The 16418-nt window shown below is 42.8% G+C and overlaps 2 protein-coding genes across 4 annotated transcripts in view; both read right to left on the minus strand.

Moving 5' to 3' along the window:
- The window catches only part of NSG2 (neuronal vesicle trafficking associated 2), a 70238-nt gene extending 69234 nt beyond the window's left edge, over window positions 1–1004 (minus strand). Inside the window, exon 1 of the mRNA XM_020806703.3 lies at window positions 753–1004. The gene's annotated coding sequence lies outside the window, so the exon portion shown is untranslated. The remainder of the gene's footprint in view (window positions 1–752) is intronic.
- An 8243-nt stretch (window positions 1005–9247) lies between these two features.
- Window positions 9248–16418, minus strand: part of C2H5orf47 (chromosome 2 C5orf47 homolog) — a 30453-nt gene continuing 23282 nt past the window's right edge. For 2 of the 3 annotated variants that reach the window (XM_072990227.2, XM_020807190.3), the window contains 2 exons: window positions 15154–15203; window positions 9248–9626 (listed from right to left, as the gene is read on the minus strand). In XM_072990227.2, the coding sequence (XP_072846328.2) occupies window positions 9593–9626; window positions 15154–15203 (84 nt within the window). In that variant the 3' untranslated portion in view covers window positions 9248–9592. The remainder of the gene's footprint in view (window positions 9627–15153; window positions 15204–16418) is intronic. The other variant, XM_078385780.1, reaches the window with a different exon arrangement.

The raw sequence follows: 16418 nt of genomic DNA on the forward strand, positions 1-16418 counted from the left end.
GGAGAGGCTGCTTTGTGACACTTCAGTCAGACCCATGGCTCCTAAACCATTCCCATTTGAAGCTCTCTGCTAGATATTTTTTTGGGGGGGGACCTCATATTTTGTACCACTCCATTTCTAGGCACCCTTTAAAAAAAGATGTAAGATCAAGGCTGCTTCTTGAGCCACCTTCCTGGAGACTTCGCATCCCCTCTCCCTTTGTTTCGATCCAACCACAACAAGAACTGTGACAAACCCAGATGCCTGCCATAAGAGCGAACCCCGCCTTGCTGCTTTGTTGCACATCCATGGAAGCCAGTGAGGCTTGTTCAAGAGAGAGGAGGTTTGGCCCAGGTTCGGGGAGTTTTGTGTGCTTTGCGGTGTGCCGGGTGTGCACGGACGTGTGGGTGTCCTTGTGCATTTTAAATCACGGCCGCTGCATCAACCCCCTCGTGTGATTAAGAAGGGTCATTATTTAACAAACCCACCCACCCTGGTTCTTCAGCTATGGATAGAGCAGAGTAGCAAAAAAAGAAATTATTTTATCCTCTGGGATGGCTTCCTGGCTCCCCCCCCCCCCAAAATGTAGGGTGATCATTTCCCTTTTCCTCTCTCTCTCTCTCACAGCCGGTAAACCTGTACCGGTAAAAGGGAGTGGGAGAGGACACAATGCATCCTGCTTCACGGATCAAGAGGGAGCAGAACAGCCGACCCCAGCAGCCCACCCACCCACGCACCCACCCTCCCTTCGTCGCCCGCTGCTGCGCACTTACTTTAGGACACCCCACGCTCGAAGAGGGCGGCGGCTCAGGTAGGGCTGCGCAAAGAAGCGGGCTCTTTCCCCCTCTCCCCTCCTTCTCCTCGGTGGTGCTGAACGGACAGCGCTACGCCCTCCAGCCGGCTGGCTCCAGACGCTCCTGAAAGCGAATCAAGGACCGAATGCAGAGCGAGCGAGAGCAGCTCGAGTCTGCGGCAGGCAGGCAGGCAGAAACACTCCCAGGCTGGGGCGGCGGCTTCTGTTGTGGGATCTGGCACCACCTGCTGTTGCCGAGCATGGCCACAAGCGCCGGGAAGGGAGGGAAAGGAGGCGGCCGGCAGAACGGGCGAGGCGTCTACCCTCGACGCCACCTACCGTCGGCTCAGAGAATGGCGGGCTAGGGGCTTCTTCCGCGTTGGCCGGCGTGGCTGGCGTCGTCGTCGCCGCCACTGGCTTCCCCGGTCTGGGTGTGTGTCGCCTGACTGCGTGGGATGTCATTGACACAGAAGCACCAGTCTGGTAAGAAGGAGGCCAGGCAATAGCTGTAAGCAAGGGCGAACCTTATTGCTAAGAAATTCTAAACGGGGTTTTCCCTTGCACTCACTTTTCCTAGTGGGGCTGGTTTGGTGGCCTGATCTCCAGTTAGAGTCTACTCGAGTCAACTCACATTAAGTAAAATCAACTTAGAAACTAACAGATGGGGTTTAAGATGCACAGCTTTTGCAGAAATACCGCATCTGTAAAACGTTGCCCACCAGCAGTCATGGGATGGCAACTCTGGTCAGTCCTAGCCAGCAAGACCAATGGTGAGGAATTCTGGGGGTTGCAGTCCAGCTAATACCTTTGCCCACCAGCTGTAGCCTGCAAAGAATATGTGGCCTGTTTGATAGGAGTGTCCTAGCTGTAAAGCAACACCTGCTGATGCAACCCTACACACACTTGTCATTTATTTTTTGTTTTATTTTATTTTATTTGATGTTTATACCACCCATCTGGCTACCAAGGCTACTCTCAACAATTTACAAATTCAGCAACATCATAAAACTAGAAGAACAAGAAAAAAATAACTGAAAGTCAAAATTAAAGACAAAAATACGACAACATAATAAAATAATGAAAGTAATGTTTGTTAGGATGAAGAGTGCAATGACTCCCGATGCGTTTAGGATCAGAGTGTAAGACCTGCAGGCTCCCTGTACGACAACAACTTACTGCCATTCCCCCAAGGAAAAGCCAGTAATGGCACAGACATAAAGACGTCAGGGACTATATTTGCTCTGACACATTTGCTCCTTCCTGCTATTTACCTGTCTTGTTGGACCACATTGTAGCCTAACTCCAACCTAAGAAGTGTTTAATCAGTAAACAATATGTCCACTAGCATAGAAGGTTTTGGGAAACAATCTGGATCAGGGTGCTGATTCTCAAACCAATTTCCCTGTGGAGAAAAATGTGACAGCCCATTTACCCCCTTCCAGCAGAAAATGTTTTCCTCCCTATAGCAACAGAGAACCCCAGAGAAATGATTAACCAAAGCTGTTTCCATAGGTGACATCAACTATTTCTCTTGAACCTCTCTCACAGTATTCATATCCTTGTGAATGGACTTGATTTAGTATCTAAGTAAGACATAGGAAAGGAACAGCATGTGCTGTTTCGCCTGTGCAGGCGTCATGTTTGCATTACACTGCAGTATTATAGGAAAGAGAGAAATGAAATATGAACAAATCAATTGCTTCTCCCTCTTTAAATCCTCTTCAGCAACATTATGTTTCCAATAGAACAGTGAAGATTTGCTTTTTAAGAGTGGAGCCACCAAGGTAAAGTAGGAGTGAGCACTTGTAGTCCAGCAGCTGTTGAACTGCAACTTCCATCATCCTCACCATTGGCTATGATGGCTAGGCTGATGGGAATTGCAGTCTACGAACACCTGGAGCCCCTTCTCCCCCACATGAGACCAAGCCACCAAATGCTTTTTCTCCCAGTTCTCCATGCACAAAAATTGTCTCTAGCCCAGTTTTGGCTGTCTGTGAGCACATACACACAGCAAAATACAGGCTGACTGATCACAAAGACACAAACAAGCCATGCTACTGGTTGTACTAATTTGTGCAACAAGACAAGCTAGCATATTTTCCAGTTTTTGCAGAAATGCACAAAATGCAGCCTCAAGAATGGTCTGTCAGAGTCCATTATCCAACCTCAAGACCTCTCCTTTTTTACAGCAAGGTGATGGTGATAATGATTTTGCATTATTACATCTTGGAAGGAGCAAGTCATGATTTGTATTCCTCAATACAGCTTCATTTTACTAGCTTGTGGAGGAATGGAGTGGGCTGGCTGGCAAGACCAGTTAAAGGACTGCCACACTTCAAGTTGAGCAAGTTTGTGAATTTTCATTAGAAATGCTCCCAGACTTTATAGTGATATATTGAAGGGGCATTGTACAGGCTGAAATCCTGTTGTGCAGTTACCAAAATGGCATAATTTTTAGGTGCAGATTACCATAAATTAAGAAATCTGCATGGTCATTATCCATTGCACAGAGTCATGCAACAGATAACGTCTATGGACATTTCTTATGGCAGTTTGCTTCCCAAAGTTATGCTCTTTGCATAACTGTACGACAGGATTTCAGCCGTTGTTATTTTAGTTTAGACCCAATATGCAGAATCACAACTGAAAAGACAATGGGTCCTCTACATTAGTCATACTTTGATGCTACTGTATTTCCTTTTGTGAACACTTGGAAATCAAGAAGTAAAATAAAGGAACTCGGAGGAACAGGAAATGAGTAAAACAAGAGGTGACAGGTTACAAGCCTACTCTTTTATTTCTTGCCGTCATGAAGTCTGAATGCATGTAATGTATGAAATAACAGGAAAAGGTAAGAAAAAAAAATCATTTTGGCTACCCCTTGGAAGACAAAACAGCCATTTTATCAAGCTTGAGGTGAGAATCCAAGTTTGTGAGTCAAAAACAAGACAAAGCAAAATTAGCATTATTATCTAATATGATAAGAACCACACATGAAGCAACATCCCTTATTTCCATCCCTTTTGGGAAGAAAACAAGAGTGTAGCAGCCACTCAAGAGAAATTTAATTTGGGTTTTTCTCCTCAAGGCAAAGGAAACCCTGCAGCTACATTAGAAAGTTTAAAAGGTTGATTTTAGGGTTGAAAAAACCTCCTCTTTGAAACTTGCCAAATCAATTCTTTGTACATTTATATGATGTAGCAGTAATGAGTTTATATAAACTGGGCGCTTCATGTTTAAAACTGCGAGACATGCCCAGAGACTGAGAACAAGTGAAATCTCAGTAGGGATGCCATTAAGACAGCAGAAGGCAAAGCAACAACAAATCAAGGGAAACTTTCCGATTTTATTGCACATTAGATATAGTCTGACATATCCACCCACAGAGGACCGATGTAAGCAACAAAAGAACTTCCACCTCTACTTTTTGCCAACAGAACTTGTGTCCTTGTTTTATTCTTGTAATAGAAGTCCAACAGTATATCCCTCTTGCAGACTAACCAGATCAAAATCCAAGTTCTGCTTTCACCATGACCCCTAACAATCCCATTTATTTAGAGGGACAGGCTACACATTTCAGGTGCCCTTTGCCTTGCGTATTCAGAGGAACATCTGGTGGTGGTATTTTGCTGACAGGATAGGGGGATCTAGTGGAACTGGGACACAGGCAGTTCCCTGTTCCTCCGCAACTCTCAAAAAACCCCACAATCAGTTTTGGAAGGCTTGGAAGCCCTCCAGTTTGGGGACAATATGGAGGGCTGAAAGGAGAAACAAGAGGAAAATCTGATGTTGCACTTGGCAGCAAAAGAATAGGTTTAGGCCTCAATAGCTGCAGTGTACATAAGTTAACTGCCTGGACAAGCATAATGCTGACCACCTGCTCTGTTTTGTATTCCAGTATAAATTCTTTAATCTCTTGAGAGCAAAGACCAAAGTCCAGCTGAAATGCATGCGGGACTTCCTCTTCGCCAATGATGCAGCCATTGTTGCCCACTCTGCTGAAGACCTCCAACAACACATGAACTGTTTTGGCAAGGCCTGCCAAGACTTTGGACTAACAATCAGCCTGAAGAAAACACAAGTCATGGGCCAGGGCGTGGACTCACCTCCCTCTATTACCATCTCCACACAAGAATTGGAGGTTGTTCATGACTTTGTGTACCTTGGCTCAATGATCTTTGACACTCTCTCCCTAGATGTCGAGCTGGATAAATGCATTGGCAAAGCAGCTACCATGTTATCAAGACTCACAGAGAGTCTATGGCTCAATAAGAAGCTGACAGCATATACCAAGATCCAGGTCTATAGACCCTGTGTCCTGAGCACACTCCTGTACTGCAGTGAGTACTGGACCCTTTGTGCACAGCAGGAGAGGAAGCTGAACATGTTCCATATGTGTTTTCTCCAACACATTTTTGGTATCACCTGGCAGGACAAAGTTCCAAATAGAGTAGACCTAGATCAAGCTGAAATTTTTAGCATGTATACATTACTGAAACCGCAACGTCTACATTGGCTTGGGCATGTTGTGAGAATGGCTGATGGTTAGATTCCAAAAGATCTTTTGTAAGGAGAATTAGTGCAGGGAAATTGCCCCAGAGGGAGACCACAGCTGCGATACAAGGATACAGTGGTGCCTCGCTAGACGATTACCTCGCAAAACAGTTAATTCGCAAGAAGATGGGTTTTTGCAATCGCTATAGCACTTCGCAAAACGGTTTTCCCTATAGGCGATTTTCGCTAGACGATGTTTCGGTCTGTGCTTTGCAAGCCGGGTTTTTTTGGGACAGTTTTTCGCAAGACGATGATTTTGACAGCTGGGTCCACGCTTTGCAAAACGGTTTTCCTATGGGTGGTTTTTGTAACACGATGATTTTTCCTAATTGGAACACATTAAATAGATTTAAATGCATTCCAATGGGGAACCGCATTTCGGAAGACGATGTTCTCGTAAGACAGCAATTTTCGCGGAACAAATTAACATCGTCTTGCAAGGCACCACTGTATCTGCAAGCGGGATCTGAATGTCTTAGGAATGGACTTCAACAGATAGGAAACCCTAACATCTGAGCGTTCAGCCTGGAGGCAGGCGGTGCATCATGGCCTCTCCCAATTTGAAGAGATCCTTGTCAAGCAGGCTGAGGCAAAGAGGCAGTCCCGAAAGCAGCAAAATCAGGGAGCTGGACAGGGGACAGATTGTATTTGTCTTCATTGTGAAAGGGATTGTCACTCTCGAATTGGTCTTCTCAGCCACACTAGATGCTGTTCCAAGTCGTCCATACAGAGCACGTTACCATAGTCTCTCGAGACTGAAGGATGCCTAGTCTAAAAATCTAATCTAATAAATTTGCATGTATATGGATACCCATATAGTGGCCAAAACAGTAAAACAGAGCTAGATGTACAGGGCTTGATAGTCACAAGCCACTCACCCATTCCCTATTGCTGAGATTGTCAACTCCTGGTCCGTGGCCTGAGCCCAACTGGGCCATGAAGAAAGACTTCCCGCCCCACCCCTGCATGCACTCACCCCCGCAAAGGCTGTTTGCACCAGCACACACACTTGTGTGCATGCGTGAATGGTGGCACAGCGCTTGTGTGGGCGGGCACTCTCATGCGCATGTGTGAATGGCAGCACTTCTGTTCATGCATGAGCATGAGAGAAAGCACACCCGCACAAGCCCCACACTGCCATTCATGCATGTGCACGAGTGTGCACAAGTGTACAAGCATGCTTGTTCACGCATGCACACAAGTGCAGGGGGTGCCCCGCCTTCCCCAGCTAGTCCGCAGACCGAAAAAGGTTGGGGAGCACTGCCCTATTTTATCTGTTATATCTCTCTAGAACAATCAAGCCATTGTACCCTGTGCCTACAGTGACTGACAGCACTTCTGCAGTGTTTCACTCTTTCCAAGCCCTATTTTGAAGAGGTGAGAAGTTAGTTGAAACTCGTGCTGCAAGTATGTTCTCTGACCCACAACCATCACACAATGTTTGAGTGCCCCAACAGAAAAAAAGGAAGCATGGATGGCAAAATTCACTGCATGCTGTCCCTAACTTATGCAGAGCATTGAACTGGAACATTGTTGTTGGTATCTACATGTGCAGGGCTCATAAAAGCAAAAATACTGATTGCCACCAGCCCAGTTCAGCCAATTCTATCTCAGGTTTATATACTAAGATGCATAAGCTCTGGAGACAGCACTTAATAAGGAATCTCCTAGATCAAAAGTTCCCAACCTCCGGTCTGTCACCCGGTGCCAGTCCATGGCCTGAGCCGAACCGGGCCGCGGAGACAGACCTCCCGCACCCCTGCACATGAACTTAGCTAGCACAGCTGTTTTGTGCATGTGCACATGTTCCAGCACACCTGTGTGAGCGCCATGCTGCCATTTGTGCATGCACACAAGTGACCCATGTGACTGCCATGCTGCCATTTTCACATGAACATGACTGCACAGGTGCGTGCACAAGTGCCACACCATCATTTGCGCCTGCAAGCTCATTCACACGTGAGAGAACAGGTGCTCGTTCGCCCATGCACACGAGCGTGTGGGTCCCCTGCCTTCCCCAGACTGTCTGTGGGGTGTAAAAGGTTGGGGGATCCTGTCCTAGATTACAGAAACCTGCCACAAGCAAAAAGGGTTTCTGTGCTTGGGCAGAAGCCCTGTTCATATCTTGGCTTATTAAATCAAGACACTGTAACCCAAATGTGGCTATATTAAATGTAACAAGTACAGCTGTTCACACACTGTAGCTGCAGCAAAGGTCAATCATCAGAAGCCATTTCTGGCAGTATTCATTCACACAGTAAGTGACATGTACTCCACCTGCAGCAGTCCATAAGATGCATGTGAATGCTCAGCATTTCTGCTCAGTTCTTTGGTCCTTCCTGCACTTATGATTATTTATATCCCACTGACTGTGATCAATATGAATAGGCTATGATTACAGCAAATTATTATGAGCTACCACTTAGGTAGAAATTAGTGGCAACAGTTATGAAGGAAGGAATGTACAGTAACTAATCAAACAGTCCAAAAACAAAATCGCAGTACATTCAGAAAACAGCTCAAGGAAGTAAACATACCAGATTTCATTTGATGACTGGGATGCAAACAGTTTCATCCAAGCAAGAGTATCAGGACTGAAAGGAATTTTTTTTTCTAGAAGTAACAAATATCTAAATGTGCTTTCATAACATTAGGTGAAGAGATGATAACATCTATCTGTATAGACTTTTTCTCCCAAGAACTTTGCACATTGATCATGGTTTTGCTTTTGTTTCTCTCTCCTTTTTTCCCCTTTACACACATATTTTCTGTTATTCATTCCAAGAATTTCAGCCTGTACACTGGACAAATGTAATTCATTCCATCATGATGAATCCCTTCTAGACAAATCAGTCCTGTTCATCTCCAACTCAGTAACATGCTTGTCTCAGAAAATGCATTGTTTGATATTCAGATTTTAAATGAGGATCTAGGGTCTAAGAATCTCATTTGCACTCCATGTGCAAAATATAATGAATGAAAGATTTCAGTCCTGGGAAATGCCAAAAAGAAGAAAGGACAATAGCAATCAGCATCTCCTACACAGTCTATGTAACTCTCCCAGGAGTTGTTCTATTTTTCTTTTTTCTTATCATTTACTGGTCTCTAATGAAAATGTAAGTTAACAAACTGATTATGGCAAGATGCAAATGTCCCAATCCAGAGCCCCACATGAACTGTGTTTTGCAGACAGAATTCTTTAGCACACAGACTTCCCAGTTAAGTAAAGGGTGCATTCCTGAAACTACTCCACCCACTGACAGGAGCAGCAAGGAAAATCATGGGCATATTCTCACCCTTGTAGAAAATGGGGAAGGCTGGATCTTATGCAATATGCCTGATTTTTGAGGTGAAAGAGAGGAGTGGTTGTTCTTTTAAACATAGTTCTTTTCATATTTGGTTTTTGGATTCCAACAGCATATTGTAGGTGGATGTCATTAATAAGGAAGCATACAAATCACTCAAGCAGTTAAGATATTCTTACATAGACCAGCTGGTGCTATTAAGTCTTATTTAATTTGTTTGAGCTCACTCACAAGTAAGTGTACTTTGCATTATGTCTTCATGGTGAAAAATACATCCTACGTGGGATAGTCAGCAGACTTATCTCTCCAAGCAATCTGCACAGTATGGACTAGACAGATGCCATCACCCATTGTAATGGGCCCAGGGACATTCCATTAAGTTCTTTCAGAGCTCTGTAATGGATTAAGTAATTTGTTTTTTCACAGACAAGTTAAGTTGATGCTGATATCTATAAACCCAAGAGCTACTGGGGCCAATCAAAGTCATTGACAGATCCCTAATACTCCCCATATCTGCATGAAGCTCTGGTGTAGCTAGGAATGGATTATGATAACTAAACTTTTTGTTCTGCTACACTTTTGTTGTTTTGCTTATGACAAGAAATCAGTGCAACAGTTCTCAAAACTGTCAGTTTATTTGGGGTACCAAAAGCTGTATTCATAAATTATCAAATCCTGGTACAAGGATTTAAAACAAACAACAACAAAGTAAAATGGTGATGTGCTTATCCAGGATTTAAACAGGTTATACAACTTCATCAAACTTGCACCGAAAATGAAGCCGTTACACTAAAGAGGCAAAAAGAAGTATGTTCCACATTACTTGCATGGAATTTGTACTCCAGTCTTTCTGATGTCAACAATTTGTTCCTTTTGAATGGTCAAAGGTCACTGGATTACAGATTTTTAAAAACAAAATCTAATTTGTAACATGACAGTAAATCTTCATTTCCTTGCTACTTCATTTCTTATACCCATCCAAAAATGGCTTCATCCTAATGGGGAAAAAAGATGTAAAAACATTGATATAAACTGTATGTCTTGTTTGAAATAAGCAACCACATTAAAATATTCATTTTTCTTATATTCCATGACCAAAAGTATTATTTCTGCTTGGAGTAACTGAAACGCAGCATGCGTAATGGTTAGATTAGAATACTGGGGAGATGATCATAAAGCCCCACTAAAAGGCAGAATAAATATGGCATTAAAGATGCCATAGGAGGCATATCAAAATTTTGCAGGGGCAGACAAATCTGCCATGTCTGAGGGCCAGTTTTGCCCCTAGAATTCTAGGGATCACAAGGAACGTTCACAAAATAGCCAAAAAGTGAAAGCAGAAGTTACCCACAGTCCACTTCTGATTATGAGAAATGGATGAAAATTTTGTGCTAAATGGTACCTCTCCAACCTATTTAAAATGTGATTCATGAACCTACTATGTTTAGAAATTTGTCTATTTTTACTGGGGAGGAAAATTGGAGAGCGATGAGGTTCAGGAGAGTGTGGAAGGATAAGGACTACAAAAACAACTTTGGGGCTACTTGGTACCCCAATCACATTTTGGCTACTCTGTTTTAATTAATAGCAGGACAAGACTTATCATTGGGACTCCAATGCATGTGGGAGGTTTAATTATATCCTCTGTAGCCACAGTCCTAACAAAAGCACATGCACCCCAGCTGCAGTTATTTTCTAACTTCAGCCTCATCTACCTCACAGGTTTATGAGGATAACATGTGAAGGGGATGTGCTGAGTTCCTTAGGAAACATAAACATTTATATAGGCTAGAGGATAGACAGCATATACCATATTTTTTGCTCTATAAGATGCACTTCCCCCACCAAAAAAAGTGGTGGGGGAAAATGTTTGCATCTTATGGAGCGAGTACTGTAAAACAGCGCTCCCCAGGGCCCAATGGGGGTGGGGGAGCCTCAGAAAGGTTCCAAGAGTGCCTTCCAGGACCCTTTGGAGGCTCCCCCCACCCCCGCGGGGCCAGCGAGGAGTGAACCCGCCAGCTTCCAGGACCCTTCTGAGGCTTGGGAAGCTGGTGATTTTGCCCCCACTGGCCCCACGAGGGGGCAGGGGGAGCCTCCAAAGGGTCCAAGAGTGCCTTCCAGGACCCTTTGGAGGCTCCCCCCACCCCCCACGGGGCCAGCAGGGGTGAACCCACAAGCTTCCAGGACCCTTCTGAGGCTTGGGAAGCTGGTGATTTGACCCCCGCTGGCCCCATGGGGGGGAGCTTTCAAAGAGTCCTGGAAGGCATTCTCAGACCCTTCTGGGGCTCCATCCACCCACCCACCCACCCGCGGGCTCAGTAGGCTGAAATTGCCAGAATATTTTTTCCTGTTTTCTCCTAAAAATGAGTTGCATCTTATGGAGAGGTGCGTCTTATGGAGCGAAAAATACAGTAATTTAGAGTTGTTTTCTCAGATGAATGTCATCCAGGAGTCGAAATAAATTATAATTTTTCCATATTTATTTAATCTTGCAGGCACTATGGACTGTTAATTACTCGCGAGTGGCCCTTTTGTAGAATTGCCATCCTTTTCGACTCACTTCCTGTCACTTTAACAGCAGTCTGAGCTATCAAATTGGAAGAGGTGAAGCCGTTCCCCATCCCTGTTACTTGAAAAAGCTTTGCTTTCTCTCCATGGTGAAGAACTATCCAGTGTCTATGCACAGAACCTCTGCAGTTAAGTGGCCTGACAGTATGAGAGGGGCAAATGGACACAAGCTGCTGTGGTCTGTCAACTACCCGTTTTTTTGGATGGCTGCTGATCAAACTGTAGTGAGGACTAATTTAAGCAAGAAACATCTGCATTAACTGGGGCACATCTACAGCTTAGATATGGGATAGAACCATCTAGATTTCCAACATGTTGGACAATGACTATAATAGAGAAAAGAAGAAACTACAGTGGTACCTCGGCTTACAAACGCCTCAGTTAATGTAATTTTTGATTTTCGAATGAAAATTCAGTGGTGCCCCACTTGACGACAATAATCCGTTCCATTAAAATCGCTGTTAAGCAATATCATCGTCAAGCAAAAATTAAAAAACCCCATTGAAATGCATTGAAAACCGGTCAATGCATTCCAATGGGCGAAATACCTCACCGTAAAGCGAAGATCCTCCATAGGGGAAGCCATTTTCGATCGCTGTTTTCCAGAAATATGTCCTGAAAAAGCGGGAGGCCATTTTGAAAGCCCGACAATCAGCTGTTTTTACTTGTCGTGAAGTGAAAAATCGGTTCCTGAAGCAGGGACCGATTCAACGTAAAGTGAAAAAACTCCACTGAATCGTCATTTTGCGATCGCTATAGCGATTGCAAAAAACTATTCATAAAGTGATTTCATGGGGTTGTCGTGAAGCAGGGCACACTGTACATTGAAAATAATGCCTTGGTTTACATTTTTTGCAATACGAAGCAAGTTTCCCCAGGATGCATTGTGTCTGGGAGGTTTACAGAGCCGCCCCCATGCATGCTGGAGTCTGTGGGTAGCATGTGGCGTTGAATGTGGAGGTGGTTGGAGCGGTTTTTTGCATTGAGTTTTGGAGCCATTCTGGGAAAAAATTGCATTGGTTTTGGGACTTTTTGGAACTTTTTTGGTGCATTTCTCAAGCGGTGAAAAGATAGGGAACTGACCTTTGTCATTTGCATGCCTTTTACTGTGTGTTCTGTATTGTGAGTTGGTTTCCATGCCAGCTTATGTGGACAGATTGATCTGTGATGTTTTAAGAGTTGATGTTGGATGTTTGAAATGTTATTGCTTGATTAATTATGTTCCTGTACAGTATTTATGCCTTTAAAGTGCATTTTATAAAGAGTTTTGAACAGATTAAAGACTTTTTAAAAAAACTTTTTTCTGACCTCCAGAATGGATTAATTGGTTTTCAATGCGTTCCTATGGGAAACCGTGTTTTGGTTTATGAATTTTTCACAATACAAAACATCCCAGAAAATGCATTAAATTCGTAAACTAAGGTACCACTGTATTTCTTTTCTTTTCTTGGATCCTTTATCATCTGGCAGATTTATTTCTTGTGCTTTGCAACTTATTCTATTTTTATTTTATGCAGAATATTGATATCATAGTATTTACAAATATTTAGGTCTTTATTAAGAATATTTCACTCTGAAAAACAGTGTGAGAGTGTCCTACTGGCAGTAAACCAAAAACTAAAATATGGTAAATACAGACTCTGCATACCTTTGGCAGCTGCAGTTCCATTATACATTTAGGTGTATCCATGAATCAGTTGGTTTCCAAAGCATAAAAACTTTTTTTCTTGTTATGAATAAGCCAAATTTATTGTAGAAATTATTGTGAAAAAAATCAATTTAAAATCAGAGAATTTCACAGGAATATCACTCATTGTATTACATAGCCCACTGGTGGGCAAATGCTGAGCATTTGGGTGCCACATTCAAATCAACAGCCCTCCCCACTGCACCAGGCCTGGCAAAGGCCAGAAAAGAAAAACAACCAAACAAGAAATTTCCCAGATGGGCACTTCCAATTCATTTAGAGGATGTTAAGGCATCTTGGGGGAATGCCCCCCACTCAAGAAAGAAGCAGAAAACCACTACTTCTAGAGGCTTTGGTGTTTCTCTATTTCTTCCAGGACTCTAGGAAGGGCCTGCGAGGGGCATAAATGACTCCAGAGTAGGGTTGCCAGACGTCCAGAAAAGGGAGGACATGTCCTGCTTTTTAAGCGAAAATCCTGCATCCGGCAGGCAAAGCTAAAAAGCTTTAAAATGTCCGGCATTTCTACCTGAAAATGTAAATCACCTCTCCCTCCCTCCTTGGTTGTAAGGCATTTGTAAATCCTCCCGGCAGCGGCTTGTAAATCCTCCGTTCTGATGGTTCTGATCGGAGATAAGCCAGTTTAATTGGTCCCCCGCTGTGCAACAGAGCCGGGGCAATCAGTGACTGCTTCCGGGGGAGGTGACTGAGAGCAGGAGGGAAACTTCAATCAAGGAGGGAAGAAAGGTGCGAGAGAGCTTGACAGAGGCTTGTTTAAAAGTAAGATTGGGGAAAATTTAGGGAGGGAGGGAGGATGTATGTGAGTGAGAAAGAGACAGTTTTATAAAACCATGAAAAAAAGGTTGTGACTGCAAGGGAGAGACGGCTCAAAGGTGTGAGGGAGGAATGGGTAGAAATGGACATGAGAGGAAATGGACATAGTGAACTGAAGCAACTGATTGTTTGAACATTGAGGAAGGGTTTGTGTGTCAGAGAGAGAGGGAGGGAGAGGGAGAGGGAGAGAGAGACTCTCACACACAGAGACTTGACTTTTCCATAAAACCATGAAAAAAGGAACATTGCAAAATTTAATCTCCATTGCATTTAGCTCTTCTGAGAACAGCAAATATTTCAAGGTAGTAATTGTACAATTAGCTGTTTAAATAATGTTCTTTGGTATTTTGAAAAAAGCCTCCATTGAATTTATTTTTATTTTTTTAACATGACTGGTTCTTGGTCAGTTCACTAAGAGACGTTTATTGGCAGGAATTGTAATAAAATTGTATTGATTGCGGGTTTAATGTGGATTCAAATGAAACATTCAATATGTCCTCCTTTGTCCTCCTTTTTGTCTTTCTATGTCCTCCTTTGTCCTCCTTTTTGTCTTTCTATGTCCTCCTTTTGGTATCAATGTATCTGGCAACCCTACTCCAGAGTGACATGTAGTTTGCCCATTTCTGATTTATACATACTGTACATCTCTGTGAAGGTTTCACTTACCCTTTATCAAGTAAACATGTTTGGTTTAGGAAGAATGTTTCAAACAGAAGTTTTAAATTTAAGTTAGAATAATGAAATACTTTCACAGGTACTGTAAATCCACACCATGCATTATGTAAAGTGTGTGATTCTCCTTTGTTTCTTAAGAAAGAAGAGGAGGAGGAGCTACCACTACCATGAGGAAGATGTTGACTGGGACTGTAGCAACAGCAGGGGACAGGGGTGACAGTAGCGGGGGGGGGGAGGGAAATCTCACTAGGGACAGGAATCACTGCTTGTCTCATCCACATACATGAGAATGAGAAAGCATATAAATATACTTCTCACATTAGAGAGGACAAGACATTTTTGTATATATTTCTTCTGTTATAATCTTATCACTTTATTTCAATAGATTTTTTGTAATTTGTATTGGAAACTTACGCTACTGTGTTTTTCTGGGGATCTCCTGTTTTTCCCTTATTCTCTCTCTCTCTCTTCACATGCCTAGAGTCAGGCTTTCTCCTCAGCACCTCAAATGGACCAAAGCTCCCACCCACCCACTCTTCTAAAATGATGTTATCTAAAGTGGAAGGGCTCCATATGTGTAAGGGGTGAAACTTGGCTATTGATATTTGTGCCATAAAAAATCAATTCTAAAAGAGATGCATTACAAATCCCAGTAAGACCCTTATTGTACTAAACAAATAAAGGCAAATATGAGACCATTTATTTCTAAATGGTGATTTCATACCACTATTTCTTCATTGACCCAGAGTTGTTTAACTTACTGTGCCAATGCATGAAGCCCCAGTTTGTATGTTCTCACTGGTATTTCTGCCTGTGGAACAAGTTCATAAGAGGAAACAATGCATCACTTTCATTTGTACTGAAAAGGAGTATCATTTTCTCTCCTGGAAGCAATGTATATGATTAAAATTGCAGTGTATTATCATTTTTGAAGAAAACACTTTATATAAATAAAATGTGGCATATTTAAAAACAGCCTTGATGCAAAACAAAGATGTATGAATTCAAGTTTGTTGCTCGTATCTGCAATCCATTTAAGATTACTCCGAAGTATTTTTACTACTTATCTGATAATAGATTCAGATCAATAGGAGACTTATCTCCTTGGTGCAATATTGTGCAAAATCTGCTAATTAGGAAGAAGGCATTAGAATCAAGTGCTTTCAGCTAAATAGAGTTTAATAAGTGAGCCACAATTAAAGCTATGAAAGAATGAGCTACAATTAGCACTGAGGGTAGTGTAATGGTGCCTTTCAAAAAGTTGCAAATTATAGCCAAAGATAATTGCCATTATGCAATTCCTAATGGATGATAACAGAAATAAGCATCAGAAACCACATCTGAGGAGGAAAAATACCAGTGTCCATCCTCTCTCCTAATGCATGACAAGGGCAGTGCTTAATATCAACAGACAGTGGCAACGAGATAATTTTAAAGTAAAAGCATGGCATGTCTGTCAAGAGAGTGGATTTTGTTCAGTTTAAGTTAAATAAAATGCCCTCAAAAGTGTCAGAACTCTGTCTGCAATGCTGTGAGAAGGTAAGGCAGGAAAGGTTGTAAGGGAACCTCTACTTTATGTGCTTTCTTACCGTCTCTGGTTGCTCTCCATAGGCCCCTCCTAGCCCATTTGCTCTACTTCCTCCCCACTGTATGTTGGGATATTCTCTCAACCTTCTCTATGTGCAGTTCTGTTCTCCCACATCTCTTCATCTCATCCCACAGAGTCAGCCCAGCTATTTCTGCACTGCCTTTATCAGATACCAGCAATAAGATCTGCATCTTCCTTCCTATCTCTTACTTATCTGCAGCCAATCTGAACCTCTATAAATCATGGGTAGGCAAAGTGTAGCCTGTAGACTTCACAAAAACCCTCAGGTATTTTTGTGGCTCCCAAAAGTGCCCAAGAGCCCCCCCGTAGACAAAAAGTAAACAACAAAATCATGATTTTCTGCTCCTGGAGATCTGCAGGAGCGTCAGTTTTTACTTTATGGTATTTGGGAGATCCATAAGAACCCACTATGATCAC

This window comes from Pogona vitticeps, chromosome 2 (genome assembly GCF_051106095.1).
Source record: "Pogona vitticeps strain Pit_001003342236 chromosome 2, PviZW2.1, whole genome shotgun sequence".
Taxonomy (NCBI): Eukaryota; Metazoa; Chordata; class Lepidosauria; order Squamata; family Agamidae; genus Pogona; species Pogona vitticeps.